Source organism: Erinaceus europaeus, chromosome 2 (genome assembly GCF_950295315.1).
Source record: "Erinaceus europaeus chromosome 2, mEriEur2.1, whole genome shotgun sequence".
Taxonomy (NCBI): domain Eukaryota; kingdom Metazoa; phylum Chordata; class Mammalia; order Eulipotyphla; family Erinaceidae; genus Erinaceus; species Erinaceus europaeus.
Genome location: NC_080163.1, coordinates 117,566,612 through 117,589,620, shown reverse-complemented (window position 1 = coordinate 117,589,620; position 23,009 = coordinate 117,566,612). Strand labels below are relative to the sequence as shown.

The window sequence follows — 23,009 nt, the reverse complement described above, 5'->3', positions numbered from 1 at the left end:
AACAATGAAGCCACAGTGTGGAGACCTGTTCAGAGGACTTGGACAGTGGGCCGCCTCCCTCCTGCTCTCCCACCCAGGATGCCCAGGACATGCCTGTCATAGTGGGCTGAATGGGGCTGGCTTCTCACCCCCTCCCTGGTGGCAGCGAACCTGAAACTTGTGCTGGACATAGGCTAACCTAGGGCTGAGGGGGTTGGGGGCCAGGTATGTTTGCAAGGACTAGACAGTCACCTGCCACACCACTTCAACCGTGTGTGTGTGTGTGTGTGTGTGTGTCCATCCCCAAGCTAGATGTGGGGAACACATGGTATGTGTGGAGACTGTTCCACATGTCCCTAGCCTCCAGAACTGCTGTTGCTTCCAATGCTAAGGGACATGCTGAGAGAAGCAGGGTCCCCAGGCTGAAATGACATGCTGGGTGGAAGGGACATGGTGGCTAGAAAGCATGGGAAGTGACATGTGAAACCACAGAAAGCCCCTAGAGAGCCCCTGGTGGTGGAGAAGTGCTTTTCCCTGGACAGCTGTGGCTTTCTGTCAAAGAGGCTTTTCTCACTCCTCTGCCTACTTATTTCCAAGGCTGCCCTCCACTCCACATGTTATTATTTTTTTTAAATCAGATTTTGACAAAATTTGTCTCCATAAGCATCTGGATAATCTGTCTTCATGTTCTCATGTATTCATGTTTTAAGCAGCACATACTCTGGGCTGGGACATCTGGAGTGGTGGGGGGACAGAGACCTGGGGTGTGGTGCCCTGGCTGTGCCCTTTCAGCTGTTTGGCCTGGTGGGCAGAGACCCCTTCCCCACTCAGGCACTGTGGGTAGCATGAGGCTGCAGGACCACAGGCCAGGGCCCTCCATCTGGGCTGTGACAGGATTAGGGTTAGCTTAGGTACCTGGATGCCCACGGAGGAGCGCCGGCTCTGCAGGAAGGCCTCAGCCTTGGATGTCAGGATGGCTTTGTCCCCAGTGCGTGCTGAGCCTCCCTGGCCCTCAGCAGTATGGCGCTGGGCCGCAGCCGTCTCCAGGGCCAGGCTCATGGCTTTGCTGCTGTCCAAGCTGTCAGTGGAGTTGTAGAGGCTGCGTCCATCCTGGGTCCAGGGGGCCATCCTTGGGACACGACCCTCCTGGTAGGCGTCCTGTGTGGATTCTGTGCTGCTCTGTGCTGTCACTGAGATCAGAGGCTTGGACGTGGTCCGAGGGGGAACTGGGGGTGGGGTTTTCTTATAGTTTGAGTATGAGACTGCTGTAAGAAAAAGGAGAACTCCAGTGAGCAGAAGCATGACCTCTCCCACACAGAAGCCTGCTCTACAGCATTAGGTGTCCACAGCTTTTGGCACATTGAGTGGCTCTATTACTAGACATCAGAAAACAATGCAACACACAGGGGGAGGAAGCTTGATGCAAAGATGTTGTCTTTATTATAGATTTGTTTTTATTTGGTTAGCTATTTTTTTTTTTTTCACTAGGGTCATCACTGGAATTCAGTGCTTGCAATAAGACTCCACTGTCCTTGGTGGCACTTTCCCCTTTCTTTTATTGGTAGCAATGGATAGAAAAAGAGGGAAAGAGATGGAGAAACAAAGAAAGATCCCTGCAGCATTGCTCCAACCTTGGTGAAGCTTCCCCTGCTGAAGGTGGGGATCCAGGGCTTGGACTTAGTCCTTATACATGCTATCATGTGCACTTCACTGGGTGTGTCACTGCCTGGCCCCATAACCTTTTGTTTACACAGAAGGCAGAGTAGCAGAGTCACAGAGAGGTAGAGGTAGAGGTAGAGGTAGAAGTAAAGAGAGAGAGGGGGGGGGAGAGGGAGAGGGAGAGGGAGAGGGAGAGGGAGAGGGAGGGAGAGAAAGGCCACAGCACCGAAGTTTCTTTCAACACAATGCAGGCAGGATAGGCTTAAACCTGGTTCACACACATGACACAGCAACACACTAAGTGAACCATCTCACCAGTGTGGATAGATGTAGAATGTTAAGAAGTCATAAAACTCTTAAGTCCAGTATTGGGATGGAAACCACTGACTTAGCAGCCACCACATGGTGTTCTTACAGGTCACTGTGTCCTTTTTAGTTGAAAAAGATATGTTTACGTGTTAATGAGAATCATGATGTCATATTCAGTGCCAGCGACAGGACACAGACCTCATGCTAGCAAGTCTTGTACTCTACCTGCTGAGTACAACTCCCCAAACACAGAAATGTCACTTTATAATGACAAGTTACATGCAATATTAAGACTAAGATGGGATACTGATACTGATATAGAAGACCTGTATATAGGAAGGATTACAAGTACATTAAAACAGCAATCATAAGCTAGTGTATTCTCTGCAGGAAAGGAGACCCCCACCCTCTGTGACCCACTGTGGGAGCCAACCATCTCAACCTGCAGAGTTAGTCCTGCTTTGGCTCTCTCAAGTAGAAATACTGATTCTGAAACATGCCATGTCCAAGCAGTAGTGCCAGTGGCAATGAAAGATAGCAGAGAAATAAAGGGACATGGATGAAAAAGTTGTGCCTATCTTACCACCATTATGCCCATCTTCACGATGTTGAGATGATCAGTAAGGTAGTAATAAAAGTGTCAGCTTGACTGAGTTCCCATAAAAATGCGACTTGACTGCACCAGTAAATGGTCACATGTTGGGTAGCACAGAGAAGGTCAGGCAGGCAATTCTTAGTCCTCTTAGAACACAGACAAAAATCTACTCCATGGACTTCATTCCAGTGTGTCCATGAGCTACTTACTCCCTAGTTATTCTGAAAGCCAGATGATAATGCTTATCATATGTATTTAGTACAATAGAAAGAAACTGAATAGGCAGAAGCTGAAAAACAATGTCAGAAGGAAAATCACTAAGCACAAGTTGGACTGAAGTTGGTTTATTGCACCAAAGTAAAAGACTCTGGGGTTTAGGGCGGGGGCGGGCTAGGTCCTGGAACATGATGGCAAAGGAGGACCTAGTGGGGGTTGTATTGTTGTATGGACAATTGGGAAATGTGGGGGCTGGGCAGTGGCTCAGTGGGTTAAGTGCATATGGTGCAAAGCACAAGGGCCGGCATAAGGATCCCAGTTCGAGCCCCCAGCTCCCCACCTGCAGGGGGTTGCAAGTGGTGAAGCAGGTCTGCAGGTGTCTATCTTTCTCTCCTCTTCTCTGTCTTTCCCTCCTCTCTCGATTTCTCTCTGTCCTATCCAACAACAACAGCTATGACAACAATAACAATAACAGCTATAACAAGCGCAACAACAAGAGCAACAAAATGGGAAAAATGGCCTCCAGGAGCAGTGGACTTGTAATGCAGGCACCAAGCCCCAGCAATAACCCTGGAGGTAAAAAAAAAAAAGTAACAGAAACTAGGAAATGTTATGCATATGCAAACTACTGTATTTATTGTCACCTGCAAAACATTAATTTCCCCAATAAAGAAAAAAAAAGAAAGCAGGAACCTCACATTTCCACTATAGAGCCTATATTTTCCCGTCCTGGACCTTAGGGTGGGGCACACTTTCCTGCATGCTTCTTTCAAGTCATATCAAATAATATTGCATCCGCCGATCACAACCTAATCAAAGCAACAAGTGCCACACCAGCATGCTTCACTTCAGACTGTGTCCAGAGACTTCAGGTGTGGAATGACAACCCTTCAGCTTCATCACTCAGGTGAGACCTTTCCTTTCATAGTATTCTCTAATTCCATCCCAGGTGGTTCACTTCCTAACAAAGTCCCAAAACCTAGATATAGACCAGGTCCCCTGAGATAGAGCATATGTTCACACATATCCATAAACTAGGGCAAAATATATACCTGAAAGCAGAAGGACACAATAGTCTGCAGTGAGTACACCCCAACACTTCATCTGCACTATGCCAGCCTTTAGGCCCATAATGGTTCAACAATTTGTTTGGCTTTGTGTGTTAACTCTCTTTTCAGCCACCAAGTTCCAGATGCTAACATGATGCCAAACAGACTTCCCTGGACAGAAAACCCTACCAATGTGTCCTGGATCTCTGATCGCTCAGAACCCCGCCCCACTAGGGAAAGAGAGAGGCAGGCTGGGAGTATGGACCTACCAGTCAACGCCTATGTTCAGCAGGGAAGCAATTACAGAAGCCGGATCTTCCACCTTCTGCAACCCACAACGACCCTGGGTCCATACTCCCAGAGAGCTAGAGAATGGGAAAGCTATCAGGGGAGGGGATGGGATATAAAGATCTGGTGATGGGAATTGTGTGGAATTGTACCCCTCCTATCCTATGGTTTTGTTAATGTCTCCTTTTTAAAATAAATAAATTAATTAATTAAAAAGAAAAGAGTCTGAGATTTTGACACAACAATGACAACTTCCTTCCTGTATGGACACCTTGTAAATTAAAAGTAAATTACAGTGTTATGATTTATCTTTGATCAGAGGAAACCCAAATATACCATTTTCTCACTGCATAATGTGTTTGCTACAAGGTGAAAATGTGAATTCTTTTTTTAAAAGATTTTATTAATGGGAAAGATAGGAGGAGAAAGAACCAGACATTACTCTGGTACATGTGCTGCCAGGAATTGAACTCAGGACTTCATGCTTGAGAGTCCAATGCTTTATCCACTGCACTATCTCCTGGACCACAAAATGTGAATTCTCAGATTGGTTTCTTTGTGAAAATGTAGTTGAGCAACAGACTTTCTAATAACTTAGTTCATTTATTATTTTTTTCTAACAATATTAGTTTTAAAAGGGATAATTCCTCTTTAGCATACAAATTGGCATTGCTCAAACCAGGAAGGTGACACATAGTGATTTTTCGCAGATGATGAATGAGAGTCTGCCATATTCTGAATTGAGCCCATGCAGGAAGTGAGTGGCTCTCATAACACGAAGACAACTCATGCTCTCAGATGACACATCCTCCAACCAGAGCCACACCTGGTTCCATGTTAGAACTAACCCTGAGGGAATGGAGGATATAGGGTCTGACTTGTGTACGCTGTAGTTGGAGCTTCTTTGGATATAATGCTCCTCCTCAGGTAAGAAAGTCAGACGTTAATGTGTGTGGGCAGGCTGTTCCATCCTCCAGATGAGACTGTAGGAAGTGCACCCAAATGGACTTCAGTTTGCTGTTTATAAACATACCCCTTGCATCCAGGCAGTGCAACCAGGTAACCACTGATCTTCAGCATCCAGCTTCTCTGTTGGTGGCTGTTTGGGGAGTGGTGAGCTCCCTGGAGCTGTGCTAATGGTTGAGACACTTTCCTTTAGTCCGCCAGCAGGTAAGGATAGTTGTAGGACATGATCGTCCCCAGGGGTGGTTAGTCAGCTGTCCGTCTGCTCCTTCCCAGGGTCCACAATGCTGAGCTGTCTTGTCTGTTCTGCTCAGGTCCACGGGACACTTTCCTCAACAAGCACAGAGCAGAGCAGAACCCAGCCCTCTAACAAGTTTGAAAGGGGATCGCCTGATGTTTCATCAGGAATTTCTTTTTAATCACATCACCGAAGATAGATATTTTTATTATTATTTGGGAAGTCAAAACGCATCTGGTGGCAGAAGAAATTTCAAATTGTCCTGTTGCTCTATGACCCAAATAATTGGGAAGAACTATTATCTAATGGGTTGAGTAAGAGGAAATCAATGCAATCATGTCTCAATTCTTTCTTTTAATTAATAAAATTTTAATTACCATTATTGATTTATTGAATAGAGACAGCCAAACATTGAGAGGAAGGGGGAGACAGAGAGGAAGAAAGACAGAGAGACATCTGTAACACTGCTTCAACATTTGTGAAACTTTCCCCAAGCAGGTGGAGACTGAGGGCTTGAACCTGGGTCCTTGTGCACTGAACCATGTGCGCTCATCAGGTGTGCCACCATCTAGTCCCCCAATCATCTCTCATTAGATTAAAGTCAGTGAAAGTGATGGTCGGGTAAAAGGCTTGATAGTTGATTACTAACAATCTTTTTTTTTTTTTTTTTGGTTTATTGGGATACTCATAGTGACCCATGCTTCTTAAAGTTCCTGTGTATCTACATGGTTCCACCCTGCAATGGGGGTTTAGCTCAGCAGATAATAACACGGAATATTTCTCCTTTGATTAAGCAGTGCCAGCTCTTTCTACTGACTCTCTGCAGGGGGAGTCTCCTTGCTCAGCTTTACTGAGTAAAGATGATGTTTGACCAACACCCACTGCCATCCAGGTGTAGGCTGCACTGAAAGATGAGAGCAGATGCTGTCACTCAGCAGTGACAGCACTGAGTGACAGCAGGCAGCAGGGACAGAACCAGACTGGCAAGTGAGTCCAGTGGTGTTCTCCTGGTGGACCAACTCAAATAGGAAAGAATGTGGAGTGAGAATGAAAGGGATTGCCATGCCTACAAAGCTTTCTTTCAGTGAACTAGTATGCATTAGACACTAAGAGCTGATGGCTGTGCTATTTTGGTAGGGATCCCTGCATCAGTCTTCCCACTACCCTGCAAAGTGGAAACTGGTTACAGATTCTTTTTTTCTCTCCCTACCTTCTCGTCAGTATGCAGTATGATGACTCTGGCTTCAGTGACTTCACAGATGAAGCTGTACATAAGCTGCAATGTTTCTGAGTTTGCAGAACTTGTGTGACCTCAAGGCAATGCTCCTGTGACATTCTCTCAGATTAGGGTTTCTCCAAGATATTAGGGATGTTCAGAGAAAGTTCTGAACATTTGAGGACTTTCTGTCCATAGGGCCTGGACCACCAGCCTCTGATGGTGGGAAATGTACACCCTCTGGACATTTTTAATGCCCTGACAATACTTATCATTTGTCCATGTGACTCTTTTATAAAGGCCATATAGGAAATCCAACAGAGTAATAAACTGCAAAGTCAAAGAAAGAAACAGACCTAGAAATATATGCACAAACTCCCAGTGCCCAGACAATAGACTTGTTCTCCCGTGTGAGCACAGAAGTGGTGTTTGAGGATATACACAGACATTTGTACATACACATAAAGCCATATATTTGTATTACTATTATTGTTATCATTATTACTTTAGATAGCTGTAGAGAAGGCAAAGAGACAGAGATGTGAAAGACAACACAGCACTGAGCTTCCTTCAGTGCAAGGGGAGCTGGGCTCAAGGTTGGGTTTCACACACAGCAAAGCAGCACACTAGCCAAGTGGGCTATTTTGATAGTTCTGACACATACTTTGAATGTCCCTTTTGCTGTGCCCACAGTGTGTGACATGACCCAGTTCCTTGTGTGGTTTGTAGGAGACTGTAAAAGCAGAATAATAACCCACTTTGTATTCCTGTTTGTTTCTGAATTTTGAAATAAGAAAATAATCAGCTATTAGTCTTGGATAAATAGAATGCAATATATGAAATATTTAAAGAAAGCCATATTGAGACAATTTTTGAATAAAGTATGTTGATTCATTGATTCTCTTTTAAAAATAATTTTATTTATTTAGGATACAAAGAGAATTTGAGAGAGAAAGGGGAGATAGAGAGGGAGAAAAGAGAGAGAGAGAGAGACACCTGCAGTAGGGGCTTGAACCTTCTGGGTCCTTGAGTATGATAACGTGTACCGTCAATCAGGTATGTTACCACCTGGTTCCCCACTGATTCTCTCTTTGACAAATCTTTGTGGTTGCTGGGATCCTGTAGAATGAAACTGTACTTTTCTAAGTGATCCGTTACAGTTTGAATTAGAAGCTGAGAAATATTCAGGGTCTGGTACGTGCATGATGTCACTGATCCTGGGTACTTTCATTATTTTTGATTTTAGGTGGAGGGAGGGAGGAAGAGAGATAGATAGGTGGGGGAGAGAAAGAGAGAGAGAGAGAGAGAGAGAGAGAGAGAGAGAGAGAGAGAGAGAGAGAGGAGTTAGCCCTATACACTACCATAAGCCAGAACTATGCAGTGGTCTGGCAAAAAGAAAGAGAGAAAGGAAGAAAGAAAGGAAAGAAAATGCCAGGCAAGGCAAGGGACCACAGCATGGCTCCACCATTTGTGGAGCGTCCTCAGGCACTCCCCTATGGTGCTGAAATGTCTGCTCTACTGGGCGAGCTCTCTTCCAGTCTAAGAAAAAAAAAAAAAGCACCATTTGATCATGTAATTTGCCACCATGGATTCAAATAAACAAAGAAATAATTTTCTACATTAAGAAAAATGTTCAATTATTCAGTTGGGTAGCTTGTGTGAAAATAGTTGTCTTAATTCTGTTTATGTGAATGCATAATTCAAACATATTCACCAAAGCTAAGTTGTTAGTTACTGGCTATTAACTATCATTTTCTTTATGTATGTCAGGCAAATGTTGACTGTGATTGAAAAATTTTAATGTAGTGACATAATTCTACTGAAGTATGTACATCTTCAAAACACAAAATTAACAGACTTCTAAACAGTTCCACAATATCCATTTAAATATAAAGGATCAAATATGAATTGTGATATAAAATGAGACAATTTCCTTAGTATATCTGCTATATCTAAGCTCTAGCTCCCTCCCTTCTCTCTCAGGCTTGAAATTGGTCTCAGGCTTGAATATGCTTTGATTTTGAAAGTCAAAAATTGATTTCTTTTACTATATGCAATATTACAAAAATCCTTAGTGATTTTTCAAGTGGTTTTCTAATTAAAGGGGGAGAAATAAGACTCTACCTGCGTTTTCTTTTTTTTAAATTTATTTAAACTTAAAAAAAATTATTTATTTATTCCCTTTTGTTGCCCTTGTTGTTTTATTGTTGTGGTTATTATTATTGTTGTTGTCGTTGTTGGATAGGACAGAGAGAATTGGAGAAAGGAGGGGAAGACAGAGAGGGGGAGAGAAAGATAGACACCTGCAGACCTGCTTCACCGCCTGTGAAGCGACTCCCCTTGCAGGTGGGGAGCCAGGGTTCAAACCGGGATCCTTACTCCGGTCCTTGCACTTTACACCACCTGTGCTTAACCACTGCGCTACAGCCTGACTCCCCATTTAAACTTTTTTTATGATTAGAGATTTACAGTGGTTTAGAAAATTCTAAGATGATTTCACACCCATAAACAGTGTGTTAGTCACTGCACCCTCCACCCAAGTTCCGTGCTTCCTCTCCCTCACTTCCCCCACCCACTACAGTTCTCATAAAGTCTAAGAGATGGTTTTGTTACTATTTTTGCAAGTTCATTTGCTTTAGTTATCTATAGTTTACAAATGAACAAAACCACTTTGTTGTCTTTCACCTCTTTTTTTTTTTTTTGACACCTGCAGACCTGCTTCACCACTTGTGAAGTGACTCCCCTGCAGGTGGGGAGCCGGGGGCTTGAAACCTCTTTTTTAATTCACTTAACACGATCACCTCTGGTTCCATCCATTTTGTTTCAAACAATATAATCTTGTCCTGTGTAACTGCGGAGTAGTATTATATCCCATATCTTCTCTATTCAGTCAGTCAGTCAGTCATCTGTTGATGGATATTTAGGTTGCTTCCATTCCTTGTCTATTGCAAATAATGTCGTTAAAAACACTGAGGTGCATATATCCTTTTGAGTTAATGCTTCCATGTTCTTTGGATATATGCCAAGAAGTGGTATTGCTGGATCATAAAGCATTTCCATTTTTCATTTGTTTAAGGATATTTGATACTGTTTTCTAAAGGGGTTGCACTATTACTGCATTTCCAGTAATAGTGTAGCAGTTCTTTTTTTCTTCACATCCTTGCCAATATTTGTTTTTTTCAGTTTTGTCTGATGTAGGCCATTCTCACAGCATAACCTGTGCTTTCTCTCTTTCTTCTTCTTTTTTTAAGTATTTAGCAAATATTTATTTCATCAGAAAATATTATGTAAACAGTATTCAGTGATATCCACCATCTTTTCGTATTCAAAGTTCATTCAAACACAATTCCCTATGTGAGTAGCACAAGTAAAAGTTTAGGCTTGCAGTAGGGAGGTTTGTAGATACCATACTCAATTACTATGATGATGGTGGATGATAATGATATATGTAAACACCTGCACAGAACTCTGTAATTCTCTTTTCTAAACATAGACTCAATGAATATTTTATGTAATTGTAAAAATTAAAAATTATTTTCATTTTACAGATAAAAAAATAGAAGGCACAAGAGTATAACTCAATAGCTGAGTTGAAACAGATCCGTAGTCTCTTGGGGGAGGAGAGATGTATTGTCATCACTTTCTTCCCTACTTTGTTTTTCTTAATACTTACTTATTTATTGTTTGATAGGAAAGAGTGAAACAGAGAGAAAAAAGGAGAGATGGAAAGAGAGGTGGGGAGAAGTCGTAGGAGGAAGATGATAAGAGGGCTCTGAACTCCAGCTTCATCAGATCTCAGAGAGAGAGGATGAAAAGGGGAGAGATATTTAGATGTAGTGATGGGTCAGGAGTGGCTTGGAGGGGATCCGAGAGGATTGGACCCGGAAGAAAAAGGGGGCAATTATGTAAAAATGTAGACAGATAGTTGTAGAGATGACAGCCTATATCTGCAATCTTGGGAGAAGTGTGATGGCTTGTAGTGGAGGGACTTGGGATTCAGAACTTTGGTGGTGGGAACATTATGGAATTATACCCCTGTTGACATGTAATTTTGTAAATCAATATTGAATCACTAATAAAAAAAGGGAGAAAGAGGGAAAGAGAGAGGCCTGCAGTACTCATGGTTTCCCCCCTGCAGATGGGGATGGGGGCCTGAACCCTGGCCCTTGCTCATGGTAATCATAATCTGTGTTTTCTAATACAGTGACCGAGTTACTCTGGACTTCACTTATTTTCTCTGCTGGTGAGAGTCCCCTGAAAGTCATGGGTTGGGAGCAGCTCTGTGAAGTACCTTTGTCATGAGTTTATTGATGCCTCCTTGGAGTATGGAAAGGTCAATCTATGGTTCAGGATGGAAGGAATCATGCAAAGAACACACTTAGGGTCACTTATATAAAAATGATGTGAAATTAAGAGTAGCAATGGACATTTCATGGAGGTGTGTCAGTTTTTCCCTGGTGAACTGAGGAAGGAGGCAGAACTAAGAGCACCCAAGTACTTCACTGGTTTTGGCAGACTTGAGACTGGGCTTGTCTCACCTGTGCTCCTTTCAGAAGAGACTTCAAATCTGAGGCCAGCAGGGAGCAAATTTATCTGCAGAGACCCACAGTGGTGCAGAAAGAAGGGAGGGGAGGAAGACACACCCCACTAAAATGTGCTGAAATTTTCATTTCTCTCAATTTCACCAGAAAGGCTACATTTCAGACTGCTCTGCCCCCTGCACAGCTACTAGTGATATTTAAATGACCAGCATTTCTACAAACTGAACATCACAACACAACTGTATCTCTGGAGCTCAAAAGTTACTGGCTGCAGAGGGGGACTGCAGTCAATGCTGCAATATATAGAACATTCCATCTCCTGACAGTGTTTGTTGGTTGAGAATACTCTTGGCCATGCAGTGTCAATATTCACTCAGTAGATGACACAGAGCAAATGAACTGGGTTGTCAGGACTTTCTTTTAGGCCTTCAAAGTGTTGGGTTAGTTAATCAACTGAGGAGGAATTTGCAAGGACATATTTAATTTGAAATCAGCTAACTTGAATGAGATGGAATAAATAGCAGCCCAAGCTACATATTGATACTGATGAATATATCTTAGAAGTAGACACATCAAAACTTTAAACACATGCCTAATTTTCCTTCTACACTTGGAATTTCCTTCTACACTTGTAATTTGTGCAGAGTGCACAAATTACCATGTGCAAGGACTAGGATTCAAGCTTCTGGTCCCCACCTACTGGAGGGATGCTTCACAAGCAGTGGAGCAGTACTGCAGGTGTCTCTCATTCTCTTCTTCCTCTTTTCTATATTTTTTCTCTCTTACTCTATCAAAAAATGGTACTCATGCAGGCACTGAGCACTAGTAATAACCCTGGTGGAAAATAAATTTTATTTTCTCATATAAGAGAGAGAGAGAGGGAGAGGGATATATATATATATATATATATATATATATATATATATATATATATATATATATATATATATAACACTGCTTAGCTCTGGCAAATGATGGTGCTTGGGAGATCTGAGGTTTCATATATGCAAGCCTAGTGCATTACCACTATGATATCTCCCTAGCCCTAGACACCATTTTAAAATCAACCCTTGAAAGACATTTGCAAACCAGAAGGAAAATTTAAATTGGGAAATTAGCATTCTATCATAGGAAGCACAAATACATAATCAAGATAAAATATATTTTGAAAGGCATGCCTAGCCATTCTATTTGAATGTAAATTGACTGCACTTTCTTAATTAGATATTCAAGGATAACAGCATAAAAGGAGCTATAGTGATCAAGCCCAAGGATGTATAAATGATGGTCTGAAATTGGAGAAACCAAACTTTGAAAGCAAAAGATTCCATATGAAAGATTGAAGATGTTGTGACACTTTAATTAATGTTAGTCTGAAAACATAAGTGCAAATCAAACAGGACACAGTAATCACATTCTAAGGCACGCCCACAATGATTTCCTGAAAGTTATAAAATTGTGTATGATCTCCCCCCACCCCCTGTTTGGGGCAACACTGATGGGTTAGCAGCAAAGACTTCTACTTCAAATGTGTTAATTAGAAAGAAATTACAGTACCACCAGCATTTAACATCTCGTTAAATGACAAGTGAAATTAGGGGTGCCAGCTGCTCACTGTTGGACACTTCTCTTTTCATTCTGAATATTTAAAACCACATCCCACACTAAGGACTTGTATTTCCTTAAGAAGAGCTGAGAACAACTGACTTTTAATGACACGAGGAGCCATCTGAGTTTCTAGTACAGGATCCTGAATGTTTTCAGGGCCAGGCAGTAAACAGAATGGCATCCAAGGGAAATTCAAGTACAGTGTCACAGGTAAAACTCAGGATGGCTAGCTAACAGGGGCAAACAAGGAAAACTTTCTGTATGATTGTTGAGGGCCTGGGTCCCTTCCAAGTCAGTGGGACACAATTAGATCTAGAGCTTTTGAAAAGGAAAAACTTGAAATGTAGAGAAAGACATTTCTGGGAAGAATGACTGTTTCCCCCCAATGGAGAAGTTGTGACAGACTAAGTGGCTGACTTTGATGAGTCCTCTTTGAAGATATAAATTATATAGCAGATGGCTTTTGTCTTTACAATCTGTGTAATGTGTGCTTGCACTCACTTCCACTCAGGGCATCACTCACTTCCACTCAGGGCATAACAATTGTTAATGGAATCTACAATAAGGTGTACCAGAATGGCATGGTTCCTATTTCCATTTGATGGAGGGGCAGTAATTCTCTAGGTAATAATTTGTTTGATACAAGATGATGATTTTTCACATTTGCATATAGCAGTGAGTATACAGATTTTGTCCCAGCTAAGTTAATCAATCTAGAGTTGCAAGTACATAAGGAAAAGAAATAACCTTTTATGAAAAAAAGTAATTAAAGGACAGTATTAAATCACTAATAAAAATTTGAATGAAAAGTTAATGATACAGCAAACGGTATTTTCAAGGGTAAAGACAATGCATAACTTATGACTGATTTACACTTGTTGCTATTCAGAGCCTACTGAATCCTAAATATCATCTATTCTCCACAAAGTTCCAGAAGAAAGTTGGAAGGTCCCCTGAACCTATAATATGGACAACACAGGCACACTCACAAGGCAACTCTTAACAGAAAGGAAGGCATGACCATGGATCACCTGATGTGTAACCAAGATATGACTGCCACCTGCAGATTCCCATGAGAGCAAGAGGGCAGATCACCTTGAGTGTGTGGGACAAAGGCAATGAGAACATAAGTTTTCTGTGCAAATTGGTATCAGTACCAAATTATATGGCAGGTCAGAGAGAAAAAAACTTCCTGATTAATTCATTCACCTGCACACTGTTTCACTTAAAAGAATCACCAAGTATTTATTTAAAGTCCTTTGCATGTCAATGGCTGTTTCATAGTGAGAACTAATCCTGCCTTTCAGGTGGTTCTAGTCTCATGGAAGAAACACCAAATCAAGTAAATGATTAATTAATTAATTAGTTAATTAATTAAATTTGTTTTGCAGTGTTGGCCTCATTCCTACTGGGCTGACTTCTCCATTTTTATTTCAGACAGACAAAGAGAAGAAGACAAAGAAGAGGAGGAAGAAGAGGAGGGATAGGGCTAAGTGTAGGGGGGAGAAGAAGGAGGAGGAGAGTCTACAGTATTGCTTCATTATCCATGGAACTTTCTCTGATTTTTTTTTTTTATTGTTGTAGTTACTATTGTTGTTGTTGGATAGGACAGAGAGAAACGGAGAGAGGAGGGGAAGACAGAGAGGGGGAGAGAAAGACAGACACCTGCAGACCTGCTTCACTGTCTGTGAAGGGACTCCCCTGCAGGTGGGGAGCCGGGGGCTCGAACTGGGATCCTTCCGCTGGTCCCTGCGCTTTGCGCCACCTGCGCTTAACCCACTGTGCTACCACTCGGCTCCTGGAACTTTCTCTGATTTTGTGGTGTTACTATATGGTGCCAGGATTTGAATCTGAGGTCTTGTCCCAGGTGTGTACTCTACTGGGCAAGATATTTCTCAGTGCCTCAAACAAACTTAGATATTATGTTCCAAATATTTATCCCCCAAAGAGGGAAGCTCCATTCTTCCTTTCCTCTTAACTTCTTTCTTTCCTTCTTCCTTCCCTCCTTTGCTCTTTCACCAGCATCTACTGGGGGACCTGTTATGGAGACAGAATAATGCCCTTACCCTGTATCTCCAGACCAGTCCCTGGCACCTGTGATTACATCATTTTACTTGGCAAAAGGTACTTTGAAGGTGTGACAAGTTCTGGTTGTTAAGATGGGGGAGATGTCCCTGGTTGTGTGGGTGACGAGGATGTTAGAGCTAGAAAAGTGAACAGGCCAAAGGGGTTGAGCTGTGTGGCCAGAGCTCAGGAGGGTGGTCAGACCCCAGGAGCTTGAGGCTGTCTTAGAAACTGGAAATTATCATGTGCCCTGGAGAGACAAGTTGCTGTAGAAATCTAAACAATGAAATAAAAATAAGCTCATGGTTGTTTTCCTCTGTTGTGCCTTGTATGGATTTTTCCTTTGTTCTAATGACTTCTGGAATCAGTTGTGACATATGCTGAGAAAATTTCTGACCCAGAGAAAAATCATTATAATCTAATTTTATAGCATTTTACTCCACAATATCAATAATATTCCCTCCCTGGAAAAATCGGGTGAAATGCTTTTTAGACAAGTAAGTCTATGTGATAAATCATCTTGCAGATGAGAAAGAAACCATGTGTGAAATGAAAGTTAGAGGTTTTCAAAACCACTTCAGTGAAGGAAAGGACACTAATCCATATGCAGTGCTTTTCATAATGAAGACGAGGTGGTGGAGAAGCATTATGTTGTGGTCCTGTCGCCTATGTGTCTTTTCCTACTGTGTCCCTGGAGATTCGATTAAAAAGCCTGTTTCAGCTGAATCACTACAGGCCTCTATGGGCTGAGGGGAGAGACAGGTGAAAGCAAGTTCCATCAAATAAGCAACACATTCATGTTCAAAATTTCCTAATCTATCTTCCATGCCTTATTTAATATTCCATGTTTAGAGGGCCAGTATAATTATTGGTGAACAATATAATTTTTCTTTGCATTTATACAACATGAGACAGCCTACTAATGACAACTTTTATTTTCCAAGTGTGCAAAAGGAACATTTAAATAAAGTATCCTTCAAAAATAATCACTGAATACTTCTGAAAAAAAATTTGGGGGACTTATTTTCAGGAGCTAGAATCACAAAAGAAAGCTAGTTTGTCAAAAATAATTTCTTTAACTCTCTATACATGTATTCACAAAGGCTAGCTACTAGGTGTTAGCTTTAGCCGGTAACACCTACCAAGCATGTAGAAAGAAAGGTACACAAAATTATCAAAAGTCTCATCTTATCTCATTGATATGAATTTTGAATCAAATCAGTAAATTTGGTTATAATAAGTTTATGGTTATTTACATCCTGAATATTTGGATTGCTTTTCTCCATATCTTTGCTTTTACAGATAGAGATTTTCCATTTATTTGATATATATATATATATATATATATTCATATTAAACAGACTTGCATGCCACTTCAATTCTATTTAGCAAAGAAAGATGATATATGATTAATATGTGATGCTTAGAGTAACAAGAAAAGGAAAACTGGTGATTTATCTGTACTATTTCTTCAGAATGTTAATATGTAAAGCAACTGATGATTTCTCTTTTTCTTTGCTCTGAGATGACTCTCAGAACCTCTCTCAGACACTGTTATCTACATAGTATAGAGGAAATTCTGACTTAGAAATTAGGTTAAGATTCAGTAGAAACTTTGGAAAGGCACTAAAAAGTATACTTTGTGCCTACATTTTTGGGAAGACAAAAAAGAATGTGGTTATGATATATTATATTACATTACATTAAAATCATATTTTAGTTGCGCCCTACACTGAGTCTTCTATTACCTACATGAAACATGTTTTAATTTTATTTTCTAGATCATGACAGCTCTAGAAAGAATAAAGTCATTTCTACCATGTAGTTATTGTTTCAAAGCATGTCTGAAGACTGTGGAAGTGCTAATTGTCAACTTTTCAGAAGAGACACTTGGCAAATAATGGTGACCATATCAGTGATGAGCTCTGAAAGTGTCTTTTCAAAATGCAGTGAGTGTAATGACACCTCCAGAACTGCAATGGCTGCACCCATGCTATCCTCAACCCTAATGTCACAGGGAGTAGTGACCACACCGACTGCTCCACCCCAGAGTTGGACATGGAAGTTAGAACACATCCTGACTGGTATACTTCTGAAAGTCCCAGAGAAGATGGTGACAATTTCTTTCTTATTTTATTTTATTTTATTTATTGATTTAATAATGATTGACAAGTCTGTTGTATAAGAGGGGTACAATTCCACACAATTCCTACCACCAGAGTTTTGAATCCCATCCCATCCACTGGAAGCTTTATTATTCTTTATCGCTCTGGGAGTATGGACCCAGGATTATTATGGTGACTTTTTTTTTTTTTTGCCTCCAGGGTTATTGCTGGAGCTTGGTGCCTGCACTATGAATCCATTGTTCCTGGAGGCTATTTTCCCCATTTTGTTGCCCTTGTTGTAGTTGCTATTGTGATTGTTATCATAGCTGTTGTTGTTGGATAGGACGGAGAGAAATTGAGAGAGGGGGAGAAGACAGAGAAGGGGAGAGAAAGACACCTGCAGACCTGCTTCACCGCTTTGGAAGCGACCCCCTGCAGGTGGGGAGCTGGGGGCTTGAACCGGGAACAGGATGGCAGAGGACCTAGTGGGGGGTTGAACTGTTATGTGAAAAACTGAGAAATGTTATACATGTACAAACTATTATATTTACTGTTGACTGTAAAACATTAATCTCCCAATAAAGAAATAAAAACATAGCCACTTCTCCCTTTGGCCTTCTGCAAAGATAATTAGAGAATTGACAGGCCCATGATATCATGAGTGGAGCAGGAGGTCGCTCTCCCATTTCTGGCTGGTGCCATGACTTTTTCTTCTCGTAGGGCTGCAACAACATGGATTCTATGCAGCAGCCACAGACTCTGACTATTTCAGATTCCTGTGAACATCTGTCAGCATCTGGACAAGAAAGTCCTGCTCAGGAAGTGGGTGCCCTACTCCCCTCACACTTGCATGACACTGATGCCACTGGACATGTGACTCTGCTACTGCCCTGAAATCCCCTTCCATCCTCTGTATGTCTACAGCCTCCCAGACCTCCTGCTTTTCAGCTAACCCTGTTTGGTGATGCTGCTGGGGCCCTGGATTCTCTGGTGAACAGGGCTCTGTATTTATGGGCTCCATGGGCCATGCATATTCATTACAATATAAATAAAAACAGCACTGTGAAATACTGGGCAGTGATATATGGCTCAGCTTGTAAAATTTTAAAGGGGTGGATGTGGTTTTCCATAAAACTGAAGGAAACTGTGGCATCAACTCCCTGAATCCTGAAGACTGTGCGTGAACTCACATTAGCAACTGATTGCTTAGCTTGGTGCAGGAATTTCATTTGTGGTTTGCTCACCAAGCATCTGAGATGCTGTTGCACCTGCTAGAGAGGACCTAGAAGTCACTGCCTGTCACTAAGGTTTCACTGTAACCTACTCAGCTGATATTTAGAACATGATCACCTCCCAAATGTCAACACTTAAATACCTTTTCTAGACAAAACTTCACACAAGTCATACCAGATTATTTTAAAAAGGCTTGTTCACAAATAGATTTCATTCTAAGAAAGAGAAAGGTTATCTAGCCAGAAATGCTTCAAGATGTGATTGTGAATATGATAACATGACAGATGCAATTTTCAGAGCAAATTACCTGTGGTCCCACATGCCTGCTCCTTCCAGAGGCTCATGTTCAGGTGGGAAGATTAAGGCATCCTTACCTGTGGTTGATCTGATGGTTGAGGTGATGTTGGAGGGTGTCATCACAGGGATACATTCATCGTCTTGGGAGTAACCAGCTTGGATGGCTCGAAGGTAACTGTGACTCCTGGTCCGAAAGCACCCGGGGAGGTCCAGGGCATCCATGGCCTGAGACTCCACTTCACTGAAGACAGACTCACACACAGACTCGAACTGGCCATTCATCTCTGCTTCACTCATCTGTAAGGACAATTGCATGGTAGAGGGAGGCCTCCTGAGATCCAAGTGGGAAAGGAACTACCCCCCACCTCCCTTAGCACTACTCTATTCTTAAAAGTGCCACCTGGAAGTTGCCCCTGGGAATCCATTAAGCTCATTTTTTTTTGACATTTTTTAAAAAAAATTTATTTACTTATTCCCTTTTGTTGCCCTTGTTGAAGTTATTATTGTTGTTGTTATTGATGTCATTGTTGTTGGAAGAGAGAAATGGAGGGAAGACAGAGGAAGAGAGAAAGAGAGACACCTACAGACCTGCTTCACTGCTTGTGAAGAGGCTCCCCTTTTTGACATTTAAATTTTTTAAAAAATATTTATTTTCTCTTTTGTTGCCCTTGTTGTCTTTTTAAATTATTGTTGTAGATATTATTGTTGTTGTTAATGATGTCGTTGTTGTTAGATAGGACAGAGAGAAATGGAGAGAGAAGGGGAAGACAGAGAGGGGGAGAGAAAGATAGATATCTGCAAACCTACTTCACTGCCTGTGAAGTGAATCCCCTGCAGGTGGGGAGCCAGGGCTTGGACTGGGATCCTTAAACTGGCGCTTGTGCTTTGCACCATGTACACTTAACCCGCTGTGCTACCGCCCAACTCCCTAAGCTCATTTCTTTTTTTTTAAAATTCCCTTTCGTTTCCCTTGTTGTTTTACTGTTGTAGTTATTATTGTTGTTGTTGTTGATGTCGTTGGATAGGACAGAGAGAAATGGAGAGAGGAGGGGAAGACAGAGAGGGGGAGAGAAAGATAGATACCTGCAGACCTGCTTCACTGCCTGTGAAGCGACTCCCCTGCAGGTGGGTAGCCAGGGTCTCGAACCAGGATCCTTACATCGGTCCTTGGGTTCTTGTGCTTCATACCACGTGCACTTAACCTGCTGTGCTACCGCCCGATTCCCCCTAAGCTCATTTCTTACAAGTTATTCTTACAAGACACTAAGGCAGAATGTCCTTTCCAAGTTGCTCTGGAATTCTGTGGACTCCATGGCAAAGGTCTAGCAGATGGCTGAGTCATTCAAAGTCTGAGAATGAAGTCCCTGTAGCCTTTTCTCACCCACTCTCACCTCCTGAGCCCCACCACTGTCCCTTGGAGTCACTGTACTCATAACTACTCAAACACCGAGTTATGATGACAGATCAAGACAGTACTGTGCATATACTAGACTAGTTCATCCCCTCTAATGGTGCACAGAATAAAAGGAGGTAAAAGCATCAGAGAGAAAAAAATGTGATACTCTGACTCACCTCTAGCTGTAGAAGTATGCCAACCTCTCTGGTTTTCCCTGAGAATTACTTCCCTGCTGGAAGCCTCCCTCTCCCCATCATAGATCTAAGTGAGCACCCACAGACCTGAGTATATGTGGCCAGCACTGGTTTTAGAAATGGGAAGGATGCCTAGAACTTATGCAGATCTCTAGCTGGGGGAATTAGATTAAAACATCTCCTCCCCTCAGTGACCCCTCTCCAAGGTCAAGTGGGATTGTAGTGGGAAGTGAAAATGAGTGTCCTGGGCTGTCAGAGCTTCCTGTGACACAAGTATCTATTTAATTCCTTTTCTGATGGGGTGGCAGAGATTCCCTGGGGAAGACACCTCCACAACTTCCTGGGCCTACCACAGAGCTGCCCCTGGCTCTGTTTTGCTGAAAGCTCCTTCCCGCTGGGAAATGGGAGACCACGAGGGAGAAACAAAGGAGCTGAGAAGCCAGCTTATTGTTCTGTACTAAGAGGAGAACAAGTCCCAATGACACAATGTCCCAAATATTCAGAAATGGAAGCCTGAGATAATTCCAGCAGTAAGGTCACATCTGTTCATGACCTTCATCTTTGAGACTTAGGACTGGGCTGGGGAGATAGTATAATGGTTATGGAAAAGATTTTTATGCCCAAGACACCAAAGGTCCCAGGTTCAATTCCTAGCACTACCATAAGCCAGAGCTGAGCAGAGGTCTGGTCTTTCTGTTTCTCTTATTAAAACAAACAAACAAACAAACAAACAAATGACATTAAAAATAGAGACTTGGGACCATTTTCCTGAAAAAAGCCAGGATCCCAGATCCCAGGGAGAAGGACACCAAGGACACCCACCTGGCTCACACAGCTGGCTTGGCTCAGAGTGCTCACAGCTCGCATGTAACTCTGGTTCCGGGAGCGGAATTTTGGGGAATTGTAGTTGGCAGATGGGTCAAGGCTGTGGCCTCCAGGCACACTGCTGGCTGCTTGCAGGTAGCTCTCGCTGCAAGAGGACAGGGGGAGAAAGGCATGAACATCTAATGGGTAGGGAAGCTAGGGCTGGCATCCTGCTCAGTGATGGTCTCTGGTGGATTCTTCTGACCTGTGTGAGCACTCCTGAATGTTATGGTAGTTTACACGCACAGACATCATTTATAAAATCATGCTGGAACTTGACTGTTCATGGCCAAGCAGTGATATCAGGATGTCCCATTTTAAAAATAAAAGGTGGGTGGTGCTCTGGAGTTCACTTGGTACAACTGCAACCCTGCTCCTGATTCTGGGGTCACTGAGGTGGAACAGGGTGCCCGGAGACACCTAGATGGAGCAGATACAAAGCCGCACACACAGAGGCCAGGCCATTAGCTGTTGGCTTTTGTAGGCTTATGCTTCAGTCACTTGCGGCTGAGGACAGTATAGGTTTAACAAGTTCCTACTTTGCTGGTAGAAATCCTTGACAATATTCAGCCCTGAAATGTGGCCTGTCTATGGCTGGCTGAGTTTTAAAAGAAGGGCCCACTTAACCACTGCATTTCATTAATTAGAAATGCCAATCTGGTCAACGTCACATTGAGTCATTTGATTAACATTCACTGAGCAGCTGACATGTTCCAGGAACTATAACAAGTACTGAAGTAAGTGAACATCCACTCACTCACTCATGTGTTCATTCGACAGACATTACCAGACACACCTGTATTCTGGGTGCGAGGTTGAGGTGTGACTGACAGGGCTGATGAGGAACAGACAGGCTACCAGAGAACAAAAAGTAGTGAAGCACCCAAATTAGCAAAAAGGTTAGAGAATATTTCCATTGTTCTCAACTCACATCTTGACTGCCGATTTTATAGACTGCATATTTGATAACCCACCACTCTAAACAAATCAGAGGCACATGCCATCCCAGGAGAAAGAAGGAATTCTTTTCCCAGTGCAATGCCTAATGACAAATGCTGGACTTAATAAGTATTTAAATACTTCAGACACAGATGTAAAAACCAGTAGACAGTAAAATCTACCTTCCTGTTGTTAACTGGAGAGTGCTGCTAAATGTGCTTGCTTTTGAAATGAAAGCGACAGTGCAGCCACGCCGTGTAGACGATCATAAATGGGATCGCATTCAGCCAACAATGTTTATTGAACATTTGCAGCCTGACAATTACTGTGGGTAATAAAAAGAAACGAGTGTACATTGTCCTTCCATTTGAGGAGGTCAGAATTTAATCAGGAAGCAGAGGAAAACAGAAGATAAAAGATAAGAATGACTGCACTCAATGTGCAGGAGAACAAGTAGAATAGTTTCCATGTGAAACTTTCCAGCAGGTTGAAGCTGAGCAGTAATGAGGGTGAGTGAAAGGAGCCCAGGTGTGGGAAAGTCCTGGACCTCTGACAATGCTGATGAGACCAGAATGCAGTTCTGGTTACACATGCTTCAGGGGCCTTTCTTGAGGTTCAAGTCAGGGTGAAGTCAGAGGAGACAGTGATCTAGTTGTTGGGCAAGATGCCTTCTAGCTAGCAGTTGCTACACACAGATGTGAAGAAGTGCTGCAAATAGCATATGAAGGTCATTCAGTTTCCATTAGAGATTGTACTGCCCATACATAACAGATCCTGAGGACTGCTGGTCTATTTCTATGTTTGCATTGTGATACAGGTCCTATGTGCAATCCAGGTTTCAGTGTGCTGACATGATACACTATTAGAAACCTAAAGGTATGTCTGCCAAATTAAACTCCAGATTCACCTTTCTATTTTGTTTGCATTTGTGAAAACTGATCATAGAAGCTGTCGGTATTTTCCAGGAGGAGAATAAAGCTACACAAAAGGACAAACATTTGTTCTTGTTTTCCATTTGAGTCCCTGTCAGTTCCTGGTGATATCCTGTGAAATTATTACTATTGGTGATTGTCAACATAACTTCAGAGTTAATTTTTTCCTTTAAACTGTCTGTAGGTATAAAGTAACCTCTAGAATGAAGACAGCCTATGTGTCCTATTGTTTAAAGATTGACTGAGTGGGTTCTAAAGATTTCCATACTGTTGTGCCCAGCAGCCAGGGCCCTTGGGCTGGTATAGAGTGGCTCCTTGGAGAAG

The 23,009-nt window shown here is 42.2% G+C and overlaps 1 protein-coding gene and 2 long non-coding RNA genes across 8 annotated transcripts in view; 2 read left to right on the top strand and 1 right to left on the bottom strand.

Annotated features, from left to right (window-relative positions):
• Positions 1-23,009, bottom strand: part of DLGAP2 (DLG associated protein 2) — a 473,760-nt gene that overhangs the window by 21,142 nt on the left and 429,609 nt on the right. For all 5 annotated transcript variants that reach the window (XM_060184966.1, XM_060184964.1, XM_060184965.1 and 2 more), the window contains 3 exons: positions 20,773-20,920; positions 18,438-18,657; positions 895-1,244 (listed from right to left, as the gene is read on the bottom strand). In XM_060184966.1, coding sequence (XP_060040949.1) covers positions 895-1,244; positions 18,438-18,657; positions 20,773-20,920 — 718 coding nt within the window. The remainder of the gene's footprint in view (positions 1-894; positions 1,245-18,437; positions 18,658-20,772; positions 20,921-23,009) is intronic.
• Positions 1-23,009, top strand: part of LOC132536730 (uncharacterized) — a 182,933-nt gene that overhangs the window by 38,868 nt on the left and 121,056 nt on the right. The window lies entirely within an intron of this gene.
• LOC132536731 (uncharacterized) lies at positions 5,055-15,039 on the top strand. 2 transcript variants are annotated; one of them, XR_009548227.1, is made up of 2 exons: positions 5,055-5,265; positions 14,099-15,039. It is a non-coding gene; the product is annotated as an uncharacterized LOC132536731 (long non-coding RNA). The 2 variants fall into 2 exon arrangements; XR_009548228.1 differs by having other exon boundaries at positions 13,551-15,039.